This window comes from Carcharhinus amblyrhynchos, unplaced genomic scaffold (assembly GCF_965287045.1).
Source record: "Carcharhinus amblyrhynchos unplaced genomic scaffold, sCarAmb.v2.hapA scaffold_44, whole genome shotgun sequence".
NCBI lineage: Eukaryota > Metazoa > Chordata > Chondrichthyes > Carcharhiniformes > Carcharhinidae > Carcharhinus > Carcharhinus amblyrhynchos.
The window spans coordinates 1,719,028-1,740,030 of NW_027649785.1; the positions used below are offsets into that span (position 1 = coordinate 1,719,028).

Genomic DNA, 21,003 nt, shown 5'->3' on the forward strand with positions numbered 1-21,003 from the left:
GGGTGGTGAATCTCTGGAATTCTCTGCCCGTTGAAGTGGTGGAGGCTGCCTCGCTAAATATTTTTAAGAAGCGGGTTGATGGGTTCTTGATAAGAGAGGGGATTAAGGGTTATGGGGAGAGGGCGGGAAAGTGGAACTGAGCCACAACAGATCAGCCATGATCTTATTGAATGGCGGGGCAGGCTCGAAGGGCTAGATGGCCTACTCCTGCTCCTATTTCTTATGTTCATATGCCTATCCACTGACCATTCGAACGCCCTTAAAGTTGGCGAGTCCACAACTGCTGCAGGCAGGGCATTCCACGCCCTCACTACCCTCTGAGTAAAGAACCTACCTCTGACATCCGTCCTATAATTACCACCCCTTAATTTAAAGCTATGTCTCCTTGTGTTAGCCATCACCATCCGAGGAAAAAGGCTCTCACTGTCCACCCTATCCAACCCTCTGATCATCTTGTATGCCTCAATCAGGTCACCTCGTAACCTTCTTCTCTCCAATGAAAATAACCTCAAGTCCCTCAGCCTTTCCTCATAAGACCTTCCCACCATACCAGGCAACATCCTGGTAAACCTCCTCTGCACCCTTTCCAATGCCTCCATATTTTTCTTATAATGCGGTGACCAGAACTGTACGCAATACTCCAAGTGCAGCCGCACCAGAGTTTTGTACAGTTGTAACATGACCTCATGGCTCTGAAATTCAATCCCTCTACCAATAAAAGCTAACACACCGTACGCCTTCTTAACAACCTTATCAACCTGGGTGCCAACTTTCAGGGAGCTATGCACATGTACCCCGAGATCTCTCTGCTCATCGACACTACTAAGAGTCCTTCCGTTAGCCCTATATTCTGTACTCCTGTTAGTCTTACCAAAGTGAATCACCTCACACTTTTCCGTATTAAACTCCATTTGCCACCTCTCAGCCCACCTCTGCAGCTTATCTATGTCCCTCTGCAAACTGTAACATCCATCCTCACTGTCTACAACTCCTCCAACTTTGGTGTCGTCAGCAAATTTACTAACCCATCCTTCTACACCCTCATCCAGGTCATTTATAAAAATGACAAACAGCAGTGGCCCCAAAACAGATCCCTGAGGCACACCGCCTGTAACTGAACTCCAGGTTGAATATTTCCCATCAACCACCACCCTCTGTCTTCTATCAGCTAGCCAATTCCTGATCCAAACTGCTAAATCACCCTCAATCCCACGCATCTGTATTTTCTGCAGTAGCCTACCATGGGGTATTCAAGAGTCAAAAAAAAATCAGTGAAATATTACTTTTGCGTTGCAGTGAGACTCATTTGCTGAAGTTGTCAACAAGTCGTTTCTGTGGCCATGGCCCTGCTCCAGTGGAAATGAAATGATAATTCAGGATTCCCTTGGCTTCTTGATAGCTCTTGGCATTCATCTAAAATGGTTATAGAGACAATCATTAGAGGTCACTTTGAAAATAAAGAAATGTGTAGATAACTTCCTGTAATCTTTAGTCACCAAATCAGATAAGCAATAACAAGATCAGCACTCTGATAAAGATTCTTCTGCTAGCCGCAGCAAGATTATTTCAAAGAACAGGTTCTCAAGGTTTTTGAGGCCTTAACACCTGAAAGCAGTCCCCCTGCTGCTGACCATCCTGTTTACAATGGCAAGATGTCTCTTCAGAACCAGTGAAACAAAAGTGGATGTGTAGTTGTTCGAGTTTAATTTATTACTCCCAGAGTACAAACCTGAATGGATGATTGTGTAGGCCAGCGGTGCACAGCTATCGTTTACAGGTGCCAATGCACCCAGCCTCTCTGCACCTGTAAATAAATGTCACGGACATTCAACACCACCTAGTCGTCATTTTCAGTAGGATCACTGTTATTTCTGGCTAAAAGTCTCAGAAAACCACATCCTGCAAGGTTTCTGGCGCCTCTTGCAACATCTGTGTCATCACAACTATGTTCATAGATTTTTAAAGCTTAAGCGAAGCTTTAAATAAAACTGATGTGAAATTAACAACGGGCAGGACTCTGCTTCTCAGCCACGTGATTCTTGGTGACAGGAGATGGTGCACCATTCACTGGTGGCAGGATTCTCTGGTCCCACTGCTGTCAATGGCGTTTCCCACGGGGGGGGAACAGGACCAGAGAATCCTGCTGGCCAAATGGCCAGAGAATTCCAGTAAGAAGTCCTATGGGCAGCGCTCCAAAAGCTAGCGACTTTTGCTGCCAAATAAACCTATTGGACTTTAACGTGGTGTTGTGAGACTTCTTTGTGTTTACCCCAGTCCAACACCGGCATCTCCACATTGGAGAATTCCAGTCAACATTTTTAACTCAAGACACTAGAGTTAAGAAAGCACACCAATGCCTCTACTTTCTCGGAAGACTAAGGAAATTTGACTTGTCAGCTATGACCCTCACCAACTTTTACAGATACGCCATAGAAAGCATTCTTTCTGGTTGTATCACAGCTCGGTATGGCCCCTGCTCTGCCCAAGACTGCAAGAAACTACAAAAGATCATGAATATAGCCCAATCCACCACACAAACCAGCCTCCCATCCATTGAATGTCTACACTTCCCACTGCCTCAGCAAAAGCAGCCGGTATAATTAAGGACCCCAAGCACCCCGGACATTCTCTCTTCCACCTTCTTCCATCGGAAGAAAGATACAAAAGTCTGAGATCACATACCAACCGACTCAAGAATAGTTTCCTCCCTGCTGCCATCAAATTTTTGAATGGACTTACCTTGCATTAAGTTGATCTTTCTCTACATTCTAGTTATGATTTAACACTATATTCTACATTCTCTTCTTTCCCTCTCTATGAATGGTATGGTTTGTCTGTATAATGTGCAAGAAACAATACTTTTCACTGTATACCAATACATGTGACAATAAGAAATCAACTCAAAATTCTGTCGACCGAATGAAAACTATTTTCCTTGTAGGAACTCCCTGATGGCTGCAATTCTTTTGCTTTATTTCCGTTGCTGCCACAAAAGTTTCTGAGATCTTTACATCACTGGCAGACTGTACAGACATTGGAAATTCAAGTAATGATCAATGCAAATTTAATTTCAACACTATTTTTCAGCAAGAAAGAAAGCAGATCCATGCTTTACAAAAGAATAAATGGATCTGAAAACAAGCAAAGATCTGGCTGTGGGGAAATGGAGGACGTAAATAAAGTATTAGTGCACTAATGTAAGCATTCTCAGTATTACTTAGATTGCTGTGGGAAATACAGCAATGTAATGGTACAAGCCAGTCATTTTATGGAGTCAATAGGCCAAGAAGCATTTTACAAATCAGTTATAAAGGTGTTCGAGATGACCCACTAAAAATTTGGTCAAAGATTTTACAGTCCAAACAGTTGCACGTCAAAAATAAAATTTCAGCCAATGATGATGGTTTTGCATTGTGACAGGTGGGTTCCATGAGATTCCTTCACTAAACCTATTTTAATTCCTTCATTTAAACATAGACTTTACTTAGTACTCGCTTGCTGTTTAAATATTTAAATATAAAGAGCCCCTGCAAGGACATTTCCTTTTACATATGAAAATCTCTGTTTACCTTGGCTTCATGACTAGTTGATAGATCTAGTAAATCTTGTCTGTTCATTTCCTTTGCCACACACCGAAAGGAATATAATGCGGCAGCCTTGCACAAACGGCTGGCAGTGTTGGCTCCATTTTTAAAAGGGGAACTCGAAAAACAAGAAAAAGGGTGTTTAGTAAATAAACAGTTTTTAAAAAGGCAAATCTACCTGGCAGATCCCAGGATTGCAGTAACCTCAGGATTGCTATCTGTGCCACTTGCCAGTGAGGGTAAGAGTAGGATGCTCGGGCGGATGAACACGTGGCTGAGGAACTGGTGCAGGGGACAGGGTTTCAGATTTCTAGATCATTGGGACCTCTTCTGGGGCAGGTGGGACCTGTACAAGAGAGATGGGTTACACCTGAACTACAAGAGTACCAATATACTTGCAGGGGGGTTTGCTAGTGTTATTGGGGAGGGTTTAAACTAGGTTTGCAGGGGGGTGGGAACCAGAGTGCCAGAGCAGATAATGGAGCGGGGTTGGGGGTGAAAATAAATGATGTTAATAGCTCAGTCAAACTCACAAATAGAAGGGCTGTGTGTGGTGGTAATCTTCTGAGGTTGTGTCTATTTCAATGCCAGGAGTATTGTGGGGAGGGCAGATAAGCTGAAGGTGTGGATTGACACATGGAATTATGACATTATAGCCATTAGTGAAATTTGGCTACAGGAGGGGCAGGACTGGCAGCTCAAAGTTCCAGGTTCTGATGTTTCAGATGTGATAGAGGCAGAGGGATGAAGGGGGCAGGTGGGCAGGCGGGCAGGCAGGGTGGGGTGCATTGCTAGTCAGGGAAAATGCTCAGGCAGGACAGATTAAAGGGATTGTCTATGGAGGTCACATGGGTGGAGCTGAGAAATAGGAAAGGTATGGCCACATTAATGGGGTTGTATTATAGTCAGCGAGAATTGGAGGAGCAAATCTGCAGAGAGATAGCAGACAACTGCAGGAAATATAAAGTTGTGATAGTAGGGTATTTTAATTTTCCATATATAGATTGAGTTCCCATACTGTTAAAGGTCTAGACGGGTTAGAGTTTGTAAAATGTGTTCAGGAAAGTTTTCTAAATCAATATATAGAAAGCCAACTACAGAGGATACAATATTAGATCTCCTATTAGGAAATAAGTTAGGACAAGTGACAGAAGTGTGTATAGGGAAACACTTTGGTTCCAGTGATCATAACGCCATTAGTTTTAACTTGATCATGGATAAAGATAGATCTGGTCCTCGGGTTGAGGTTCTAAACTGGAAAAAGGCCAAATTTGAAGAAATGAGAAAGGATCTAAAAAGCGTGGATTGGGACAGGCTGTTCTCTGGTAAGGATGTAAGTGGGAGGCCTTCAAAGGAGAAATTCTGAGAGTGCAGGGTTTGTATGTTCCTGTCAGGATTAAAGACATTCTCAAGGGATATTGGAACTCTGATAAAGAAGAGAGAGCTGTATGACATGTATAGGTAACAGGGAGCAAATAAGATGCTTGAGGAGTATAAAAAGTGCAAGAAACTACTTAAGAAAAAATCAGGAGGGCTAAAAGAAGACATGATGTTGCTTTGGCAATCAAGGTGAAGGATAATCCTAAGAGCTTCTACAGGTATATTAAGAGCAAAAAAAGGGATAAAATTGGTCCTCTTGAATATCAGAGTGGTCGGCTATGTATGGAAGCAAAAGAAATGGGGGAGATATTCAATGAGTTTTTTGCATCCGTATTTACTAACGAAATTGGTATGGAGCCTGTGGTAATAAGGTAAACAAGTAGGGAGGTCATGGAACCTATACAGATTAAAGGGGAGGAGGTGCTTGCTGCCTTGAGGCAAATCAGAGTAGATAAATCCCCACAACCAGACAGGGTATTCCCTCAGACCTTGAAGGAGACTAGTGTTGAAATTGCAGGGACCCTGGCAGATATATTTAAAATGTTGGTATCCACGGGTGAGGTGCCGGATGATTGGAAGATAGCTCATGTTTTTCCGTTATTTAAAAAAGTAATCCTGGAAATTATAGGCCAGTAAGTTTGACATCAGTAGTAGGTAAACTAAGAGATAGGATCTACAAATATTTGGATGGCCAGGTACTTATTAGGGAGAGTCAACATGGCTTTGCACGTGTAGGTCATATTCAACCAGAGTTTTTAAAGGAGGTTAGCAGAAAAATGGATGAAGGGAAGGCGGTGGATGTTGTCTACATGGGCTTCAGTAAGGCCTTTGACAAGGTCCTGCATGGGAGGTTAGTTAGGAAGGTTCAGTCACCAGGTATACATGGAGAGGTAATAAATTGGATTAGACATTGACTTAATGGAAGAAACCAGAGAGTGGTAGTGGAGGATTGCTTCTCTGAGTGGAAACCTGTGACTAGTGTGCCACAGGGATCAGTGCTGGGTCCACTGTTATTTGTCATCTATATCAATGATCTGGATGATAATGTGGTAAATTGGATCAGCAAATTTGCTGATGACACAAAGATTGGAGGTGTATTGGACAGTGAGGAAGGTTTTCAAAGCTTGTAGATGGATTTGAACCAATTAGAAAAATGGGCTGAAAAAAGGCAGATGGAGTTTAATGCAGACAGGTGTGAGGTATTGCACTTTGGAAGGACAAACCAAGGTAGAACATACAGGGTAAATGGTAGGACACTGAAGAGTGCAGCAGAACAGAGGGATCTGGGAATACAGGTACATAATTCCCTAAAGGTGGCGTCACAGGTGGATAGGGTCGTAAAGAGTGCTTTTGGAACATTGGCCTTTATAAATCAAAGTATTGAGTATAAGAATTGGAATGTTATGATGAGGTTGTATAAGATATTGGTGAGGCTGAATTTAGAATATTGTGTGCAGTTTTGGTCACATAATTACAGGAAGGATATTAATAAGGTTGAAAGAGTGCAGAGAAGGTTTACAAGGATGTTGCCGGGACTTGAGAAACTGAGTTACAGAGAACGGTTGAATAGAACATTACAGCACAGTACAGGCCCTTTGGCCCTCAATGTTGTGCCAAACTATGTCCAATCCCAAGATCAAGCTATCCCACTCCTCATAATTCTGGTGTGCTCCATGCACCTATCCAATAAACGCTTGAAAGTTCCTGAAGTGTTAGGACTTTATTCCCTGCAGTGTAGAAGAATGAGGGGAGATTTGATAGAGGAGTATAAGATTTTGATGGGTATAGATAGAGTGAATGCAAGCAGGCTTTTTCCACTGAGGCTAGGGGAGAAAGAAACTAGAGGACATGGGTTAAGGGTGAAGGGGGAAAAGTTTAAAGGGAATATTAGGGGGGGCTTCTTCACACAGAGAATGGTGGGAGTGTGGAATGAGCTGCCAGATGAAATGGTAAATGCAGGCTCACTTTTAACATTTAAGAAAAACTTGGACAGGGTACACGGATGAGAGGGGTGTGGAGGGATATGGTCCAGGTGCAAGTCAGTGGGACTAGGCAGAAAAATGGTTTGGCACAGCCAAGAAGTTCCAAAAGGCCTGTTTCTGTGATGTAATGATCTATGGTTCTATCCCCACATTTTAAAAACTAAATTGTCCTGAATCTATTTCTGAGCTTTGCCAACACAGAACAAACACCAGTCACTTACTGACAATACGAGGTGCTGTAAAGTTCAATACAGCTATCCCTTATTAGCACTCCTAATATATTCATAATAATTGTCACAATAAATTAAGACTTCTTCTCATAAGAAACCAGATAAAAAGGGTGAATTATGTTCCTTCACCAGTACCCAGGCAAAAATGAAAATTCAGACAGTACTACTCAGGGAAATTCTGCTATTTACAAACTGTGCTAAAACAAAAACACACTATTAGTGCGCACTTTAAATCAGAGGTTCTGTGGTTTTGTTATCTCTGATTCTCTATTGTTCTTTTAAAATGATTATTTTTGACGCTGTGCAGAATGCCTTGCAGCATATGGTCTCTCAATACAGGGTCACATTTAATTACTTACAATTTATTTTTGCAGGTTTTAATTGATCTGTAATCCTCAATATTTCCATGCATTCAACTTTTACATCTTTCTTTCTTGGGTTGATCTATTATTGGGTAAAATTGTTGCAGGAAAGTTTGCTTAGCAAGCTGTGACTCGTGGGGTGCTGCAAGGATCAGTGCCTGGTGGAAATGCCAGTAATGAGGAGGATGTGAAGAGGCTTCATGGAGGTTTAGACAGACATGGTAGTTGGAATATAACAGGAAAATTGTCAAACCATCCACTTTGGTAGGAAAAACAGAAATACACAGTAGTTCTTAAATGGGGAGACTGGCTAATGTTGGTGTCCAAAGGACCTGGGTGTTCTTGTTCATAAGTCACAAAGCTAACATGCAGGTGGAACAAGCAATTAGGAAGGTAAATGGAAGTTAGCCTTCATTGCAAGGAGATTGGAGTACAGGAATGAGAGAGATTTTGCTACAATTGCATAGGGCATTGGAGAGATCACACCTTGAGTATTGCATGCAGCTGTGGTCTCCTTACCAGAGGAACGATATACTGCCCACTGGGAGAGTGCAATAAAGGTTCATTAGACTAATCCCGGGGCTCCTGAGATCATCCTATGAGGAAGGATTGTGAAGATTGTGGTCCTATGTTCTCTGGTGTTCAGAAGAAGAGAAGTGATCTAAAGCATTATTAAAAGGGCTTGATGTTTCCCTGGTTGTGGGTGGGTGTCTAGAACAAGGGCATACTCTCAGGGATGTGGGTGTTGCTGGCGAGGCCAGCATTTATTGCTCATCTCCAATTTCCCTTTTAAAGATGATGGGCAGCTGCCTTCTTGAACAGTTGCAGTACACGTGGAGTAGGTACATCCACAGTACTCATAGGGAGGGAGTTCTAAGGTAGTAACCCAGTGACAGTGAAGAAGTGGCGAGATATTTCCGAATTAGGATGTGAATTGCTGGGGGGGTGGTCCAGGAGCCTTCTGCTCTTGACCTTCTAGGTGGTAAGTGTTGTCTAGGGAAGCATAATGAGTTCCTATTGTGCAGCTTGGAAATGGTACACACCAGTCACTGTATCAGTAGTGAAGGGAGTGAATGTGTGTGGATAGAGTGCAAATCAAGCACATTGCTTTGTCCTTGATGGTGCCACATTTGAGTGTCTTTTTCAATTCATGTCTTTCAATGAGACATGAGCGTCATTGGCCAGCATTTATTTCCCATCCCTAATTGCCCTTGAACTGAATCCATTTCAGAGGGCATTTTAAGACTCAAACCACAACACTGTGGATCTGGAGTCACATTCAGGCCAGACCAGTTAAGGATGGCAGATTTAATTCCCTAAAGTACATTAGTGAACCAAATAGATTTTTATGACAATCGACAATGGTTTCACGGTCATCGTTAAACTTTTAATTGCAGATCTTTCTTGAATGCAATTTGTCTGACCTGATGCTATGAGACTTCATGGGGTCTGCAGTTGATATTGAAGACTCCTGACTGCACACCAATGTGCCACCACCTTTGCAAGTTGTTCTGCCAGGACAAAACCAGGAATAGTGATGTTTTGGATATTATTCCCTGAGTATGACTATGTTTGGCTGTTGCTTGATTAATCTCTGAGACAAGACCTCATATGTAGGCATAAGCAGCCAGACATTAGTAAGGAGAACTTTGCAGGTTCAGGGTTGAGTTTACCATTGTGGTTTCTGATGCCTTGGTCAATAGAGGGTGGTCCATCCAATTTCATTCCCTGTTGAATTTTTAGCGGTTTGATACAGCTGAACAACTTGCGTGACAATTTCAGAGGGCATTTATGAGTCAACCTCGTTGCTGTGGATCTGGAGCCACATGCAGTCCTGACCAGATAAAAACAACAGATTTCCTTCCCTAACGAACATTTGTGAACCAGATGGGTTTTTACAACAATCAACAATATACATTAGACTTCTAAATCCAGATTTTTATTTATTGAATTCAAATTCCACCATCTGTCCACAAAGCACTATCCTGGGTCTTTGGATTACTCGTTCAGTGACAAAATCACAATGCCACTGCCTCCCTGCAGGACATTTAGGGATTAAATGAGGAAGAATTTCTTCACACAAAACATGGTAACTCTTTAGAATTCTCTACCCTAGATAACTGTGAAGGTTCAGACATCAAAATGTTCAAAGCAGAGGTTGATGGATTTCTAGATACCAATGACATTAAGGGCAAATGGGGATACTACAGGAAGGTAGTGTAGAGTGAGAAGATCAGCTATGATCTCGTTAAATGGCGGAGCAGGCTCGAGGGAGTTGACCGGCACGCTCCTACTCTTATGTGCCCAAATCAGGATTTCTTAAGCTTAGCTTCTCAGTACATGGCAGAAATTACAGCCTGCTATTCCATCAACTCATTTCTACCAAAATGTTCTGTGATATCCTAGTTTAGGTGTTAATTTGAATTAACGGTAACATCAGAAAGTGGAGTTTATATTCTAAAGTCTGGGGATAGGTCATGGACTGAGATAGCATCCATCAAATCCGAGAGAGTCAGCAAATGAGGAGATCTACCAGTAGGTTTATTTGAGATTTTTATGAGTAAAGTATATTTTTGGGAAAAAAGGTGGTTCGGGAAAGGCCACACTATAAGGCCATTTAACGGAGGCAGACCGAGGGCCCGGGAACTGCAGAACACCCTCGACCTGCGTAACTTTGTGCCAATCTGAGAAATAACGGCACACAGTAACTTTTGAGGCATGTATATAGTTTTAAGGTTTGAAATGTTATGACTCTAATTTGTATAGAACTGTAAAAAGTTTTAATTCTGCACTGTTTGTAATTCAAAGACTGTGTAGATTTGCAATGTTATTTGAGATTTTTATGAATAAAGTATATTTTTGGGAAAAAAAATCTATCATAGTTTTAAGTATCAGAGAGCCATGGTGAATCCTCCATTTTCCAACTGATGCCTAAAAATATCTAACAACCCTTGAACAGCCATGTTAAAGTAACACAGAGGCCAATTTGTTCCCAGTGTTTACCTGACAATTACATCTACTGTCAGTTTTACCCTAAAAGGAACAATTTCTGGCCAATTAAAAGGAATTGTAATGCATTTGTTTTAAACACTAATATTTCATTCATGTCGTAACCCTTGCTACTAAAGCAGGATCGTTAAAACTTACTCTTCTATGACCTGTCCTGTGGTTCCATCCACTATTTCCACAGTTTTATCCCCCCGACACCAGTTAATGCTCAGCTTTTTATAAAGTGGTTCAACTTCCGTTGGTTCTTCCTCACCACAATGGGAGAAATGTGCTCTCACAGCAGTGAACAGATCAGGAAGCTTCTCATTCAAGCTCTCATCCACACGCTGATTGATTGCTTTGGTGACGATCTGCATCGGATGAAATTGGCCAGCTAGTTTCAAAACACAAAAAAAGGCTTTCACAATGAGAAAGTTATTACCTCCCCAAATTTATCATTCACTTTTCTGCTTACGTGTCTGGGTTGGAAGTTGCAGCACTTAACATTCAAATGTATTTTTTAAAACTGTGTTAAGGTAGTGTGCCTCAGTAATATTCTGTTCAGAAGCACAACCTCATGCAGCATCTTTGCAAATGCTCAAACACCGAGATTCGCACAGAGGGAACCTGATCTGTGCCCAACATATTGAGGTCCCAGTTTCAATTGTAAATTCTGGGTAATCACCTTGGGCGAGGGTAAGGGATAAATTTGAGAAGCTGTGTGAAAAATAATCAGTGAACACGATATCCTTTACAGCTTTAGCACAGCTGTTTCACCTGTTCTGTGGATACAAGGATACCCCTTCTCTGTGCAGCATTCCATACATTTTGCCACAAGAAAACCACTTAATTTGGACCCTGGTGACAAATTAGTCAGGTAAGCCGTGAACGCACATACAAAAGGAAATCAGTCTGCTAGGAACTACAGACAATGGAGAGTCACTCAGCAAATAATTTGAAGGCAGTTAGCCACAATAATGCCAATTCAGTTTCTATACAATTCAAAACGCCGATGAAAAATGACTACATTACTTTATTGTTTCTTTTCCAAATGAAATGCGTTTTACTTACGAAGGACAACACTAGTGATGTACAGAGGTTTGATAAAGTGGCTGAGAAGGGCTCCCTGCACTCCCAGCACCATCCACCGGCTCAGTTTATCACTTGCAGTCATGCAGCAGACGTGAGTCGCTGTCACACTTGGGCGACAGTTTGTTGCTGGCATGACGGAACCTTTGGAATGAATGTGAAGTCTCATTTCAGGGTTTCGGTATGGCACTGGGTCCCTGTAGAAAACAATTACACAGTGAAATATATTAACCAGAGGAGAAATATCAGTAATTCTATCTGGAACTTCCACCTGACAGAATAAAAATGCATATGCCCTGTTTGTACTGACAACTTCACCCCATGTGAAAACATTGGAGCAGCTTATCCTAAGCATTAAGCTGCCAATACAAGTCAGAAAAGAGTGATCTAAAGAAGTTCCAATCCCACTCAACCTCCGCCCTCAGCTCTTTCTCCCTGTGCTTGATGACTGTTAATGCTGTTTCCTCTTCTCAACTGGAACTGGAAAATTTAATCAACTTTGCTTTCAATTTCCACTTACTGCGCCTTCACAGGGACAATCCCTGACTTTTTTCTCCCTCGACTTCCGAGCTTATTGGTTGGAAATGGAGACAATCAACTGTGGCTTATAAAGGAAATTGAGGATGGTATTAGATACAAGGAGGAGTCCAATGAGGTTGCCAGAAAAAAGTAGCAAGCCTGAGGGTTGGGAGAAGTTTATGACAAAGAGATTGAATAAGAGAGGAGAGAAATAGAGCATGAGAGTAAACTTGCAAGTAACGTAAAAGCAGGTTGTTAAAGCTTCTGTAAGTAAGATTAGTGAAAACAAATGGGTGGGGCACGGTAGCAGAGTGGTGAGCACAGCTGTTTCACAGCGCCTGGGACCCAGTTTCGATTCTGGTTTGGGTCACTGTCTGCACATTCTCCCCATGTCTGTGTGGGTTTCCTCTGGGTGCTCCGGTTTCCCCCATTCTCCAAAGATGTGCAGTAAGGTGGATTGGCCATGCTAAATTCTCTGTGTACCCAAACAGGCACTTGGGGATTTTCACAATGAAAATTCATTGAAGTGTTAATGTAAGCCTACTTGTGACAAACAAATAAACTTTACTTCATGTGGGTCCCTTACAGTCTGAAACAGGAGAATTAAGAACAAAAAAAACAAGGAAATGGCAGAGCTATTAAACAGTTACTTAAGTTCTGTCTTCACAGTGGTAGATACAAATAACTTCCCAGAAATGCTAACGAATCAAAGGTTTAGGAGGAAATGAGGAAAATTGGAATTACTAGAAAAACAGTGTTGATGAAATTAAGGGGACTGAAATCCCCACGCCTGATAATCTCCATCCCAGGGAGCTAAAGGAAATGATTGTGGAAATGGTGGATGTGTTGGTTGTCATCTTCCAAAATTTTGTGGGCTCTGGAACAGACACAGCAGATTGGAGGGTGCAACTGTAACTCCACTATTAAAAAAGGAGGGAGGGATAAAACATGGAATTACAGATAGTTAGCTTTACATCGGTAGCAGGGTAAATGCTCGAGTCTATTATAAGGGATTTGATTACAGGACACCTAGAAGATATCAATGGGATTAGACAAAAATCAACCTGGATTTATGGAAGAGAAATCATGTCTGATAAACCTACTGGAGTTTATTGAGGCTGTAACCAGCAGAATAGATAAGGGTGAACTAGCTGATGTAGTGTATTTCAATTTTCAGAAAGTCTTTGATAAAGCCCCAACTAGGAGGTTGGTGTGTAAAATGAAAGTGCATGGGGTTGGCGGTAGTATATTGGCATGGTTTGAGAAGTGGTTAGCAGACAGGAAACAGAATTGGAATAAATGGATGTTTTCAAAGTGACAGGCAGTGACTTGTGAGGTCAGTGCTGGGGCCCCTGCTATTCACAATATACATTAAGGAACTGGATGAGGGAACCAGAAGTTTACTGATGACACAAAACTTGGTGAGAAGGTGAGGGTTGGGGAAGATGCTCAGAGGCTTCAAGGTGATTTACACAAAATTTTTAAAAATTTACTCAGGATGTGGGTGTCTTTGACTGGGCCAGCATTTATTACTCATCCCTAATTGTCCTTGGAACGGAGTGACTTGCAAAACCATTCAAGAATCAACCAGAATGCTGTGTTGGCCAGACTAGGTAAGGACAGCAGATTTCCTTCCCTAAAAGGATATTAATGAACCAGATGGGTTTTTATGACAATCGACAATGGTTTCATGCTCATCATCAGACTTCGATTCCCAGGTTTTTTTTATTGAATTCAAATTTCACTATGTACCATTGGCAAGATTCAAACCTGTGTCACACAAAATTAACCTGGGTGTCTGGGTTACTAGTCCAGTGACAATTAGGATGATACAGCCAGCCCATCGTGCTGCTTTTATAGTGCAGCTGGTTGTGGGACTCGAGCAGAGGCCGTTACGCAGGCTCCCCACTGGCGTCATGGCCTCCGAGGTCTCCAGCAGCCAGATTTCCAGCGCCGTCAGTTCCATGCTGCTTTCTGTATAAATCTCCCCCCAGCTCATCCTGGCCTGTATTTAAACTATAGCTCCCCACTTGCGGGGAGCTGGCAGCCCAGCCCTGCTGGAGTGAAGGGGCTGCCCCTTGCACATTGCCACCTTGGCAGTGCCAGCCTGAGCCCCCTGACACTGCCCAAAGGGTAAAGTGCAAATGCCCAAGGAGTCAAGGGAGTAGGGGCTAATGGGCTGACCCACTGCCGCTCTGCATTCAGACTGAGTGACAGAGGGGGGGGAGGCCGGCGATTAGGGCTGACCATTGAAACAGTGGGGAGAGTCGTGTGTCAGTCAGGGCTGCAGGAGATGGGGGGGAAAGGGGGTAGGGTGTGTGGGGACATCAAGGTTGGCCCAGACACGTCCAGGGGACCAGTGATCGTGCCATGGGGGAGCCAACAATGCAGAGTTGCAGGTCTTGCCAGTGATCTGGTGACAGGCAGTGTGAGGCCACGCAGATCTTGGTGTTGACAGATTGGAGCATGAGCTGCGGCCTCTCCAGCGGGAATAGGCCCTGTCCGCTATGTTCAGCGCGATTCAAACTGAGGCACTCCGCAGTGCACAGAATGTAGGACATTCATTTTGAAACTCCCGTTGAAAAAACCAGCAGGATTTACTCCAGTTTTTAGTATGAATTTTACACTTAGAATTGTTTTTGTGAGAATTGCCCCCCCTCAAAAACTTCCAAACCACCACCTTCCCTGCAGAATAATGTGGATAACCGTGAAGTTATCCATTTCAGACACAGAAACAAAATGTCAGAGTAAAATTGAAATGGTGATAGGTAGGGAAATGTTGACATACAAAAGGACCTGGATGTCCCAGTACAACAGTCACTGAAAACAAGCATGCAGGTACAGCAAGCAGCTGGAAGGCAAATGGTATGTTCACTTTCATTGCAAGAGAACGTGCATACAGGAAGGATGTCTTACCGCAGCTGTACAGGGCCTTGATCTGGGCGTAGGTGACCTTCCTCTTGGGGCAGGCTCTGTAAACGTGGCCAGCCTCCCCACACAGGTTGCAACATTTGCTGTCCTTGCAGTCCTTTGTCGCGTGCCCCTCCTTCAAGCAGTTTCTGCAGAAGGTGGTGTTGCAGTTTGCGGCAAAGTGACCAGTTTTACGGCAGATTCGGCACACTTTAGGCTGTCCCGCGTAGTAGAGGAAGCCTCGATTCCCCCCGATGGCAAAATTGGAGGGCGGGTGCAGGAGGCCTCCATTGGGGTCAGTCTTGAGAGTCACTCTCACCTGTCTCTTACAGGTCCAAATCCCATACTTGTCCTTTACGTCCACGCTCTCCCCCTTTACCTCCACGTACCTGGAGAGGAATGTCAGCACATCAGCCGCAGGGACGGAGGGGTTATACATTTGGAACGTGATAACCCGGTTCCGCTGGGACGGCACGGTGAACAGGGGCTCTGCCGTCAGGATGGAGAGGGGCCCCTCTTTGCCTTTTTCCTTGAGGGCTGTCAGGAACTTGAGGCATCCTGACAGGCTCCTGAAACTGACGTCTACGTAGGGCTGGTTGTTGTACTCAGCCACACCGTAGACGTCTGCTGCTTGGAACCTGCAGCACTCGAAAAGTACCTTCTTTACGATGAAGTCACGGCCTACAGGCGTGTCTCCTCCCGAAGCCTTCACCCGGATGGTGTTGGGCAGGCCTTGGCCTGTAGCTCTTGATGCAGTTACAGCCATAGCTGGGGAACACTGGGTCTTACTGTACCGGTGTTAGGTCCAAGGCCAAAGGTGAATGCTTGGCAGAACAATTCTCATCAATCTACAAATATGATCCAATCACCTCATCTTAAATCAACACCTTAACCTCATTCTTTTTTTTTAATCCCATTCAATCAAATCAAGTCCAATTTAGAGTCTCAGCAAGTTGGGACATTCCCGATCTAAGCTGACAAGATAGGAATCTTACCTCCTGTCTTGGGCTTGATCTACATGATCCAAGCTGATTGGAGCAGGCATGACTCCTCCGCCAAGGCTTGATCTCATTTGCATCTTAGCCAAAAGGCCGAGATTCAGTGAAAGCTAAAATGTAACCTAATGATTTCAGCCAAGCGCAGCATGACGATACTACACTTGATCTTAGCCAAAAGGTTGAGAAGCGATGCCAGCGCTGCTCTTGACTTGCCCGACTGCCATACGCACAGCATTTGCTGCAGACAATGCTGCCTGCTGTACAGTGAGGAGAACAAACAGAGTGGGCGGCAGAACAATTCTTGTCAGCCTACAAATATGATCCTGAGCTTCCAGCCACCCCATCGTAAATCTCCACCTTGCCCTCATTCTGTTCTTGGGTCTCCTGTAATGCTCCAAAAAAGCTGAAGTTTGAGGAACAGTACTTCTTTTCACTGGGCACTCTGCAATATCCTGCACTTAACACTGTGTTCAACAATTTTTGACTGAGGCCTGTGACCTTCTTTTGTTTGTTTTTTCTTTGCTGGTTTGATTTTTATCTTCACTCCTTTCTCTTTTATTTCCAATATTTGCTTTTGAATGGCAGCTAATCAGGATCCTGCCATTCACAGCTCCTTGAAACACCTCTTTCTCTGTTCCTGTTCTGGCTGAGAGCCATGAATGTTTTAAATGCTTCATCGTGCCAGCCCTCAGCCCTATCACTGATTTAACCCACGTTCTGTTCCCCAACTCTCTTCCCTTCAAACCGATCACGTTTCTCACTTTGCTCGGTTCTGATTAAAGATTATAGATCTGAAATGATTACTTTCTTTTCTCACAGATGATGCCTGAAGCTGACTGTTTCATGCATTTCCTGCTTTTAGTTCAGATTTTCAGAATCCATTGTATTTTAGCTTAATATTGGGAAAATATCATTGGACATGCCAGTGAGAATAGTGGGAATCTTGTGAGCAGCAGTCAGTAGAATCTTGATTTCAACTAAATTATCAACATCAACATTTTGAGAGCATGCACTCACATACATACACCTTTCAAACGCTTCTACAATCCACAGCGTGACGTTAAATTGTGTTTGATTATGCTCGAGATGTTTTACTATGCTAAAAAGGTATATAAATCAAAGTAGTTGCTGTTGCTTAATGGAACATTGGTGACCAACAGCTAAACAGGACTCAAAGGATTGAATCTGCAATGTGATCTGTACAATCACAATTGCTAGTGGACTTTTATATGTTCCATTGTTCCTATGAATATTCCTTGTAAAAACAGAAGTTAACTAACAAAGTTTTCCACTTGCATTTCACACAGACTAATCATTTTTTAAATACCCACCAGAGTCACAGCTGAGTACACTTACATGAAAATGCTCTGAGCAGCCCCTTTTGGAACTTGCTGAGGTAGAGATGAAGAAATATATTTTTCTTGAGTGAGAGTAAATCATTTCCTGAAGACTTGCAGAAAACACATTTTTCTAAACCCTCAGGGTCATTACTGCACAACAGAAGAAGCTGCTTAAACAAATACCTGTAAAAATGAAAAAGAAGTTACCGGCTATCGAAAGGATATCACAATATTAGATATTTGTGTTACAAAAGGTAGAACCTTTTCTTATCACATTGGTTTAGAATCATAGAATCCCTGCACTGCAGAAGGAGCCCATTTGGCCCATCGAGCCTGCACCGACCACAATCCAACCTAGGCCCTATTCCCATAACCCCACATATTTACCCTAGGTCAATTTAGCACGGCCTATCAACCTAACCCGCACATCTTTCTTAACATAGGAACATAAGAAATAGGAGCAGGAGTAGGCCATCTAGCCCTTCGAGCCTGCCCCGCCATTCAATAAGATCATGGCTGATCTGAAGTGGATCAGTTCCACTTTCCCGCTTTCTCCCCATAACCCTTAATTCCCTTGCCTACCAAAAACCTATCTACCCATGACTTAAATATATTTAGCGAGGTAGCCTCTACCACTTCAACAGGCAGAGAATTCCAGAGATTCACCACCCTTTGAGTGAAGAAGTTCCTCCTCAACTCCGTTCTCAACTGCACCCCCCCTTTATCTTGAGGCTGTGCCCTCTAGTCCTGCTGTCCTTTCTAAGCGGGAAGAATCTCTCTACCTCTACCCTATCCATCCCCTTCACTATCTTATACGTCTCTATAAGATTCCCCCCTCATCCTTCTAAACTCCAACGAGTACAGACCCAGTCTATTTAGTCTCTCTTCATAGTCCAACCCCCTCATCTCCAGTATCAGCCTAGTGAACCTCCTCTGCACTCCCTCCAAGGCCAAAATATCCTTCGGCAAGTGCGGCGACCAAAACTGCACACAGTACTCCAGCTGCGGCCTCACCAGTGCCCTGTACAGTTGCAGCAAGACCTCCCTACTTTTATATTCTATCCCCCTCGCTGTAAAGGCCAGCATCCCATTCGCCTTCTTGATCACGTGCTGTACCTGTAGACTGGGTTTTTGCGACTCGTGCACAAGGACCCCCAGGTCCCTCTGCACTGTAGCATGCTGCAGCTTTTCGCCTTTTAAATAATAATCCCTCCTACTATTATTTCTGCCAAAGTGGATAACCTCACACTTGCTAACATTATACTCCATCTGCCAGGTCCTCGCCCACTCGCTCAGCCTATCCAGATCCCTCTGCAGACTTTCCACACCCTCCACGCAATTTGCTTTTCCACTCATCTTCGTGTCATCAGCAAATTGTCACCCTACACTCAGCTCCCTCCTCCAGATCATCTATATAAATGGTAAATAGTTGAGGCCCCAGCACCGATCCCTGAGGCACTCCACCAGTCACCAACCGCGAACCAGAATAGCACCCATTGACACCCACTCTCTGCTTCCTATTAGACAGCCAATCCTCTATCCTCGCTAACACCATACCCCCAACTCCATGCACCCTAACCTTCTGTAACAACCTTTTATGAAGCACCTTATCAAATGCCTTTTGGAAATCTAAAAACCCCACATCCACCGGTTCCCCTCTGTCTACCGCACTAGTCACATCCTCATAGAAATCCAACGAATTCGTCAAACACGACTTCCCCTTAACGGATCTGTGCTGCGTCTGCTCTATCAAACCATTGTTTTCTAGGTGCCTCGCTATTTCTCCTTTGATGACGGATTCTAGCATTTTTCCAACCACAGATGTTAAACTAACCGGCCTATAATTCCTTGCCTTTTGTCTGCTCCTTTTTAAAACAGCTGTTCTCTTCTTGTATTCCATATTAATAAAAAGCTGTGTTTGATTGGGAAACAAACTTCAAACAGTTCTAATAAACTGTGATAACTTAATATACAGACCAGATATTTTTTGATTTGATTTATTACTGTCTCATGCATTAACATACAGTGAAAAGTATTGTTTTTTACGCGCTACACAGACAAAGCATACTGTTCATAGGAAAGGAAACGAGAGAGTGCAGAATGTAGTGTTACAGTCATAACTAGGGTATAGAGAAAGATCAACTTAATGTGAAGTAGGTCCATTCAAAAGCCTGACAGCAGCAGGGAAGAAGGTGTTCTTAAGTGGTATGTGACCTCAAACTTTTGTAGCTTTTTCCCAATGGAAGAAGATGAAAGAGAGGATGTCTGGGATGCACGAGTCCTTAATTATACTGGCTGCTTTATTGAGACAGTGGCAAGTGTAGACAGAATCATTGGATTGGAGGCTGGTTTGCGTGATGCATTGGGCTACATTCACAACCTTTTGTAGTTCCTTGCTGTCTTGTGATACATATCTGGGATATGTCTTGCGATATATCCCAGGTTCTGAATTGTCTGTCAATAATTGCCAAGATGTAGAGATGCCAGTGTTGGACTAGGGTAAACACATTAAGAAGTATCACAACACCCGGTTTGGACTTCATCCTGCTGTTCTGAGACTTCATACAATAGTTGCCAAGGCAGTGTTCTCACTCTTGATCACTGCCCAGTAATTCCTGGTAGAAACTGTAATTGGGAGTCAATTGCACAGGTCAGACTTCATTGTTATACCCTTGAAGTTGTATTCCCGCCAACAATTACTGCTTGGAATCAAATGAAAAATCACCCTTGTCATTATAATGATTTTGTTTGTTCTCACTTCCTTGTAAGAATAAGCAAGGTGAAAAATATACAGAGAGCTATATCACCAATTTCAATAGCTGGGCAAGGTACTAGAGAGAGAGAGAGAGTGTGTGTGTGAGTGAGTGAGTGAGTGAGTGTTCGAACTTTTACACCAGTCTGAATATCAGCTCCATTTCAGGTCTGGATAAAAGAAAATTACATTTCATGTCTGCCTTGTTTTCACTGTTGTGGACTTGGGAAAGCCACTATTCTACACAGTCTCAAACTTGAGATTATTGGTCTTCCACTGAGTGAACTGTTCTGTGCTCGAAAACAATTGCCTGGATAATAATTTATTTTCAATATTAAAATATGAAAAAATCCTGAATTTGAGAAATTGGAAGTTACTCGGCAATGCCTGTGAAACACTTTAGAGGGAGCTGTTATATTACATGGTCCAAAAACAGCATGCATGGTATCAACCTGTTCAGATGTTGCTGGAGTCAGAGCTGCAAGCCAGGGTACACATTGGGCTAGTTTGTATTATACACAGCAGAAACTTTGAGGCAATACTAACTCTACTCTCCCAATCCAAAACACAGGATATCTGTCTGAAAGTGCAGTTATTCAAATCAAGTTTTTTGGAACTTGTAGTGCCTGTGGATCAATACCAAATTAAATCGCCCATTTGCAAATAATTAACAATGATTTCAAGAGAATAATGAGCTGTCTGAAGACAGATAGGGCAGCACAGTGGTTAGCAGTGCTGCCTCACAATGCAAGGGTTCGATTCCAGACTCAGGTCACTGTCTGTGTGGAGTTTGCGTATTCTCTGTGTCTGTGTAGGTTTCCTCCAGGTGCTCCGGTTTCCTCCCACACTTGAGCTCCCACAGTCTATAG

At 43.1% G+C, this 21,003-nt stretch overlaps 1 protein-coding gene across 1 annotated transcript in view; it reads right to left on the bottom strand.

Annotated features, from left to right (window-relative positions):
- Positions 1-1,302: 1,302 nt before the first annotated feature.
- Positions 1,303-21,003, bottom strand: part of LOC145337165 (uncharacterized) — a 276,871-nt gene continuing 257,170 nt past the window's right edge. The window contains 6 exon segments of the mRNA XM_080181955.1: positions 1,303-1,413; positions 3,570-3,702; positions 10,686-10,920; positions 11,598-11,812; positions 17,399-17,429; positions 17,432-17,565. Of these exon segments, the coding sequence (XP_080038081.1) occupies positions 1,303-1,413; positions 3,570-3,702; positions 10,686-10,920; positions 11,598-11,812; positions 17,399-17,429; positions 17,432-17,565 (859 nt within the window).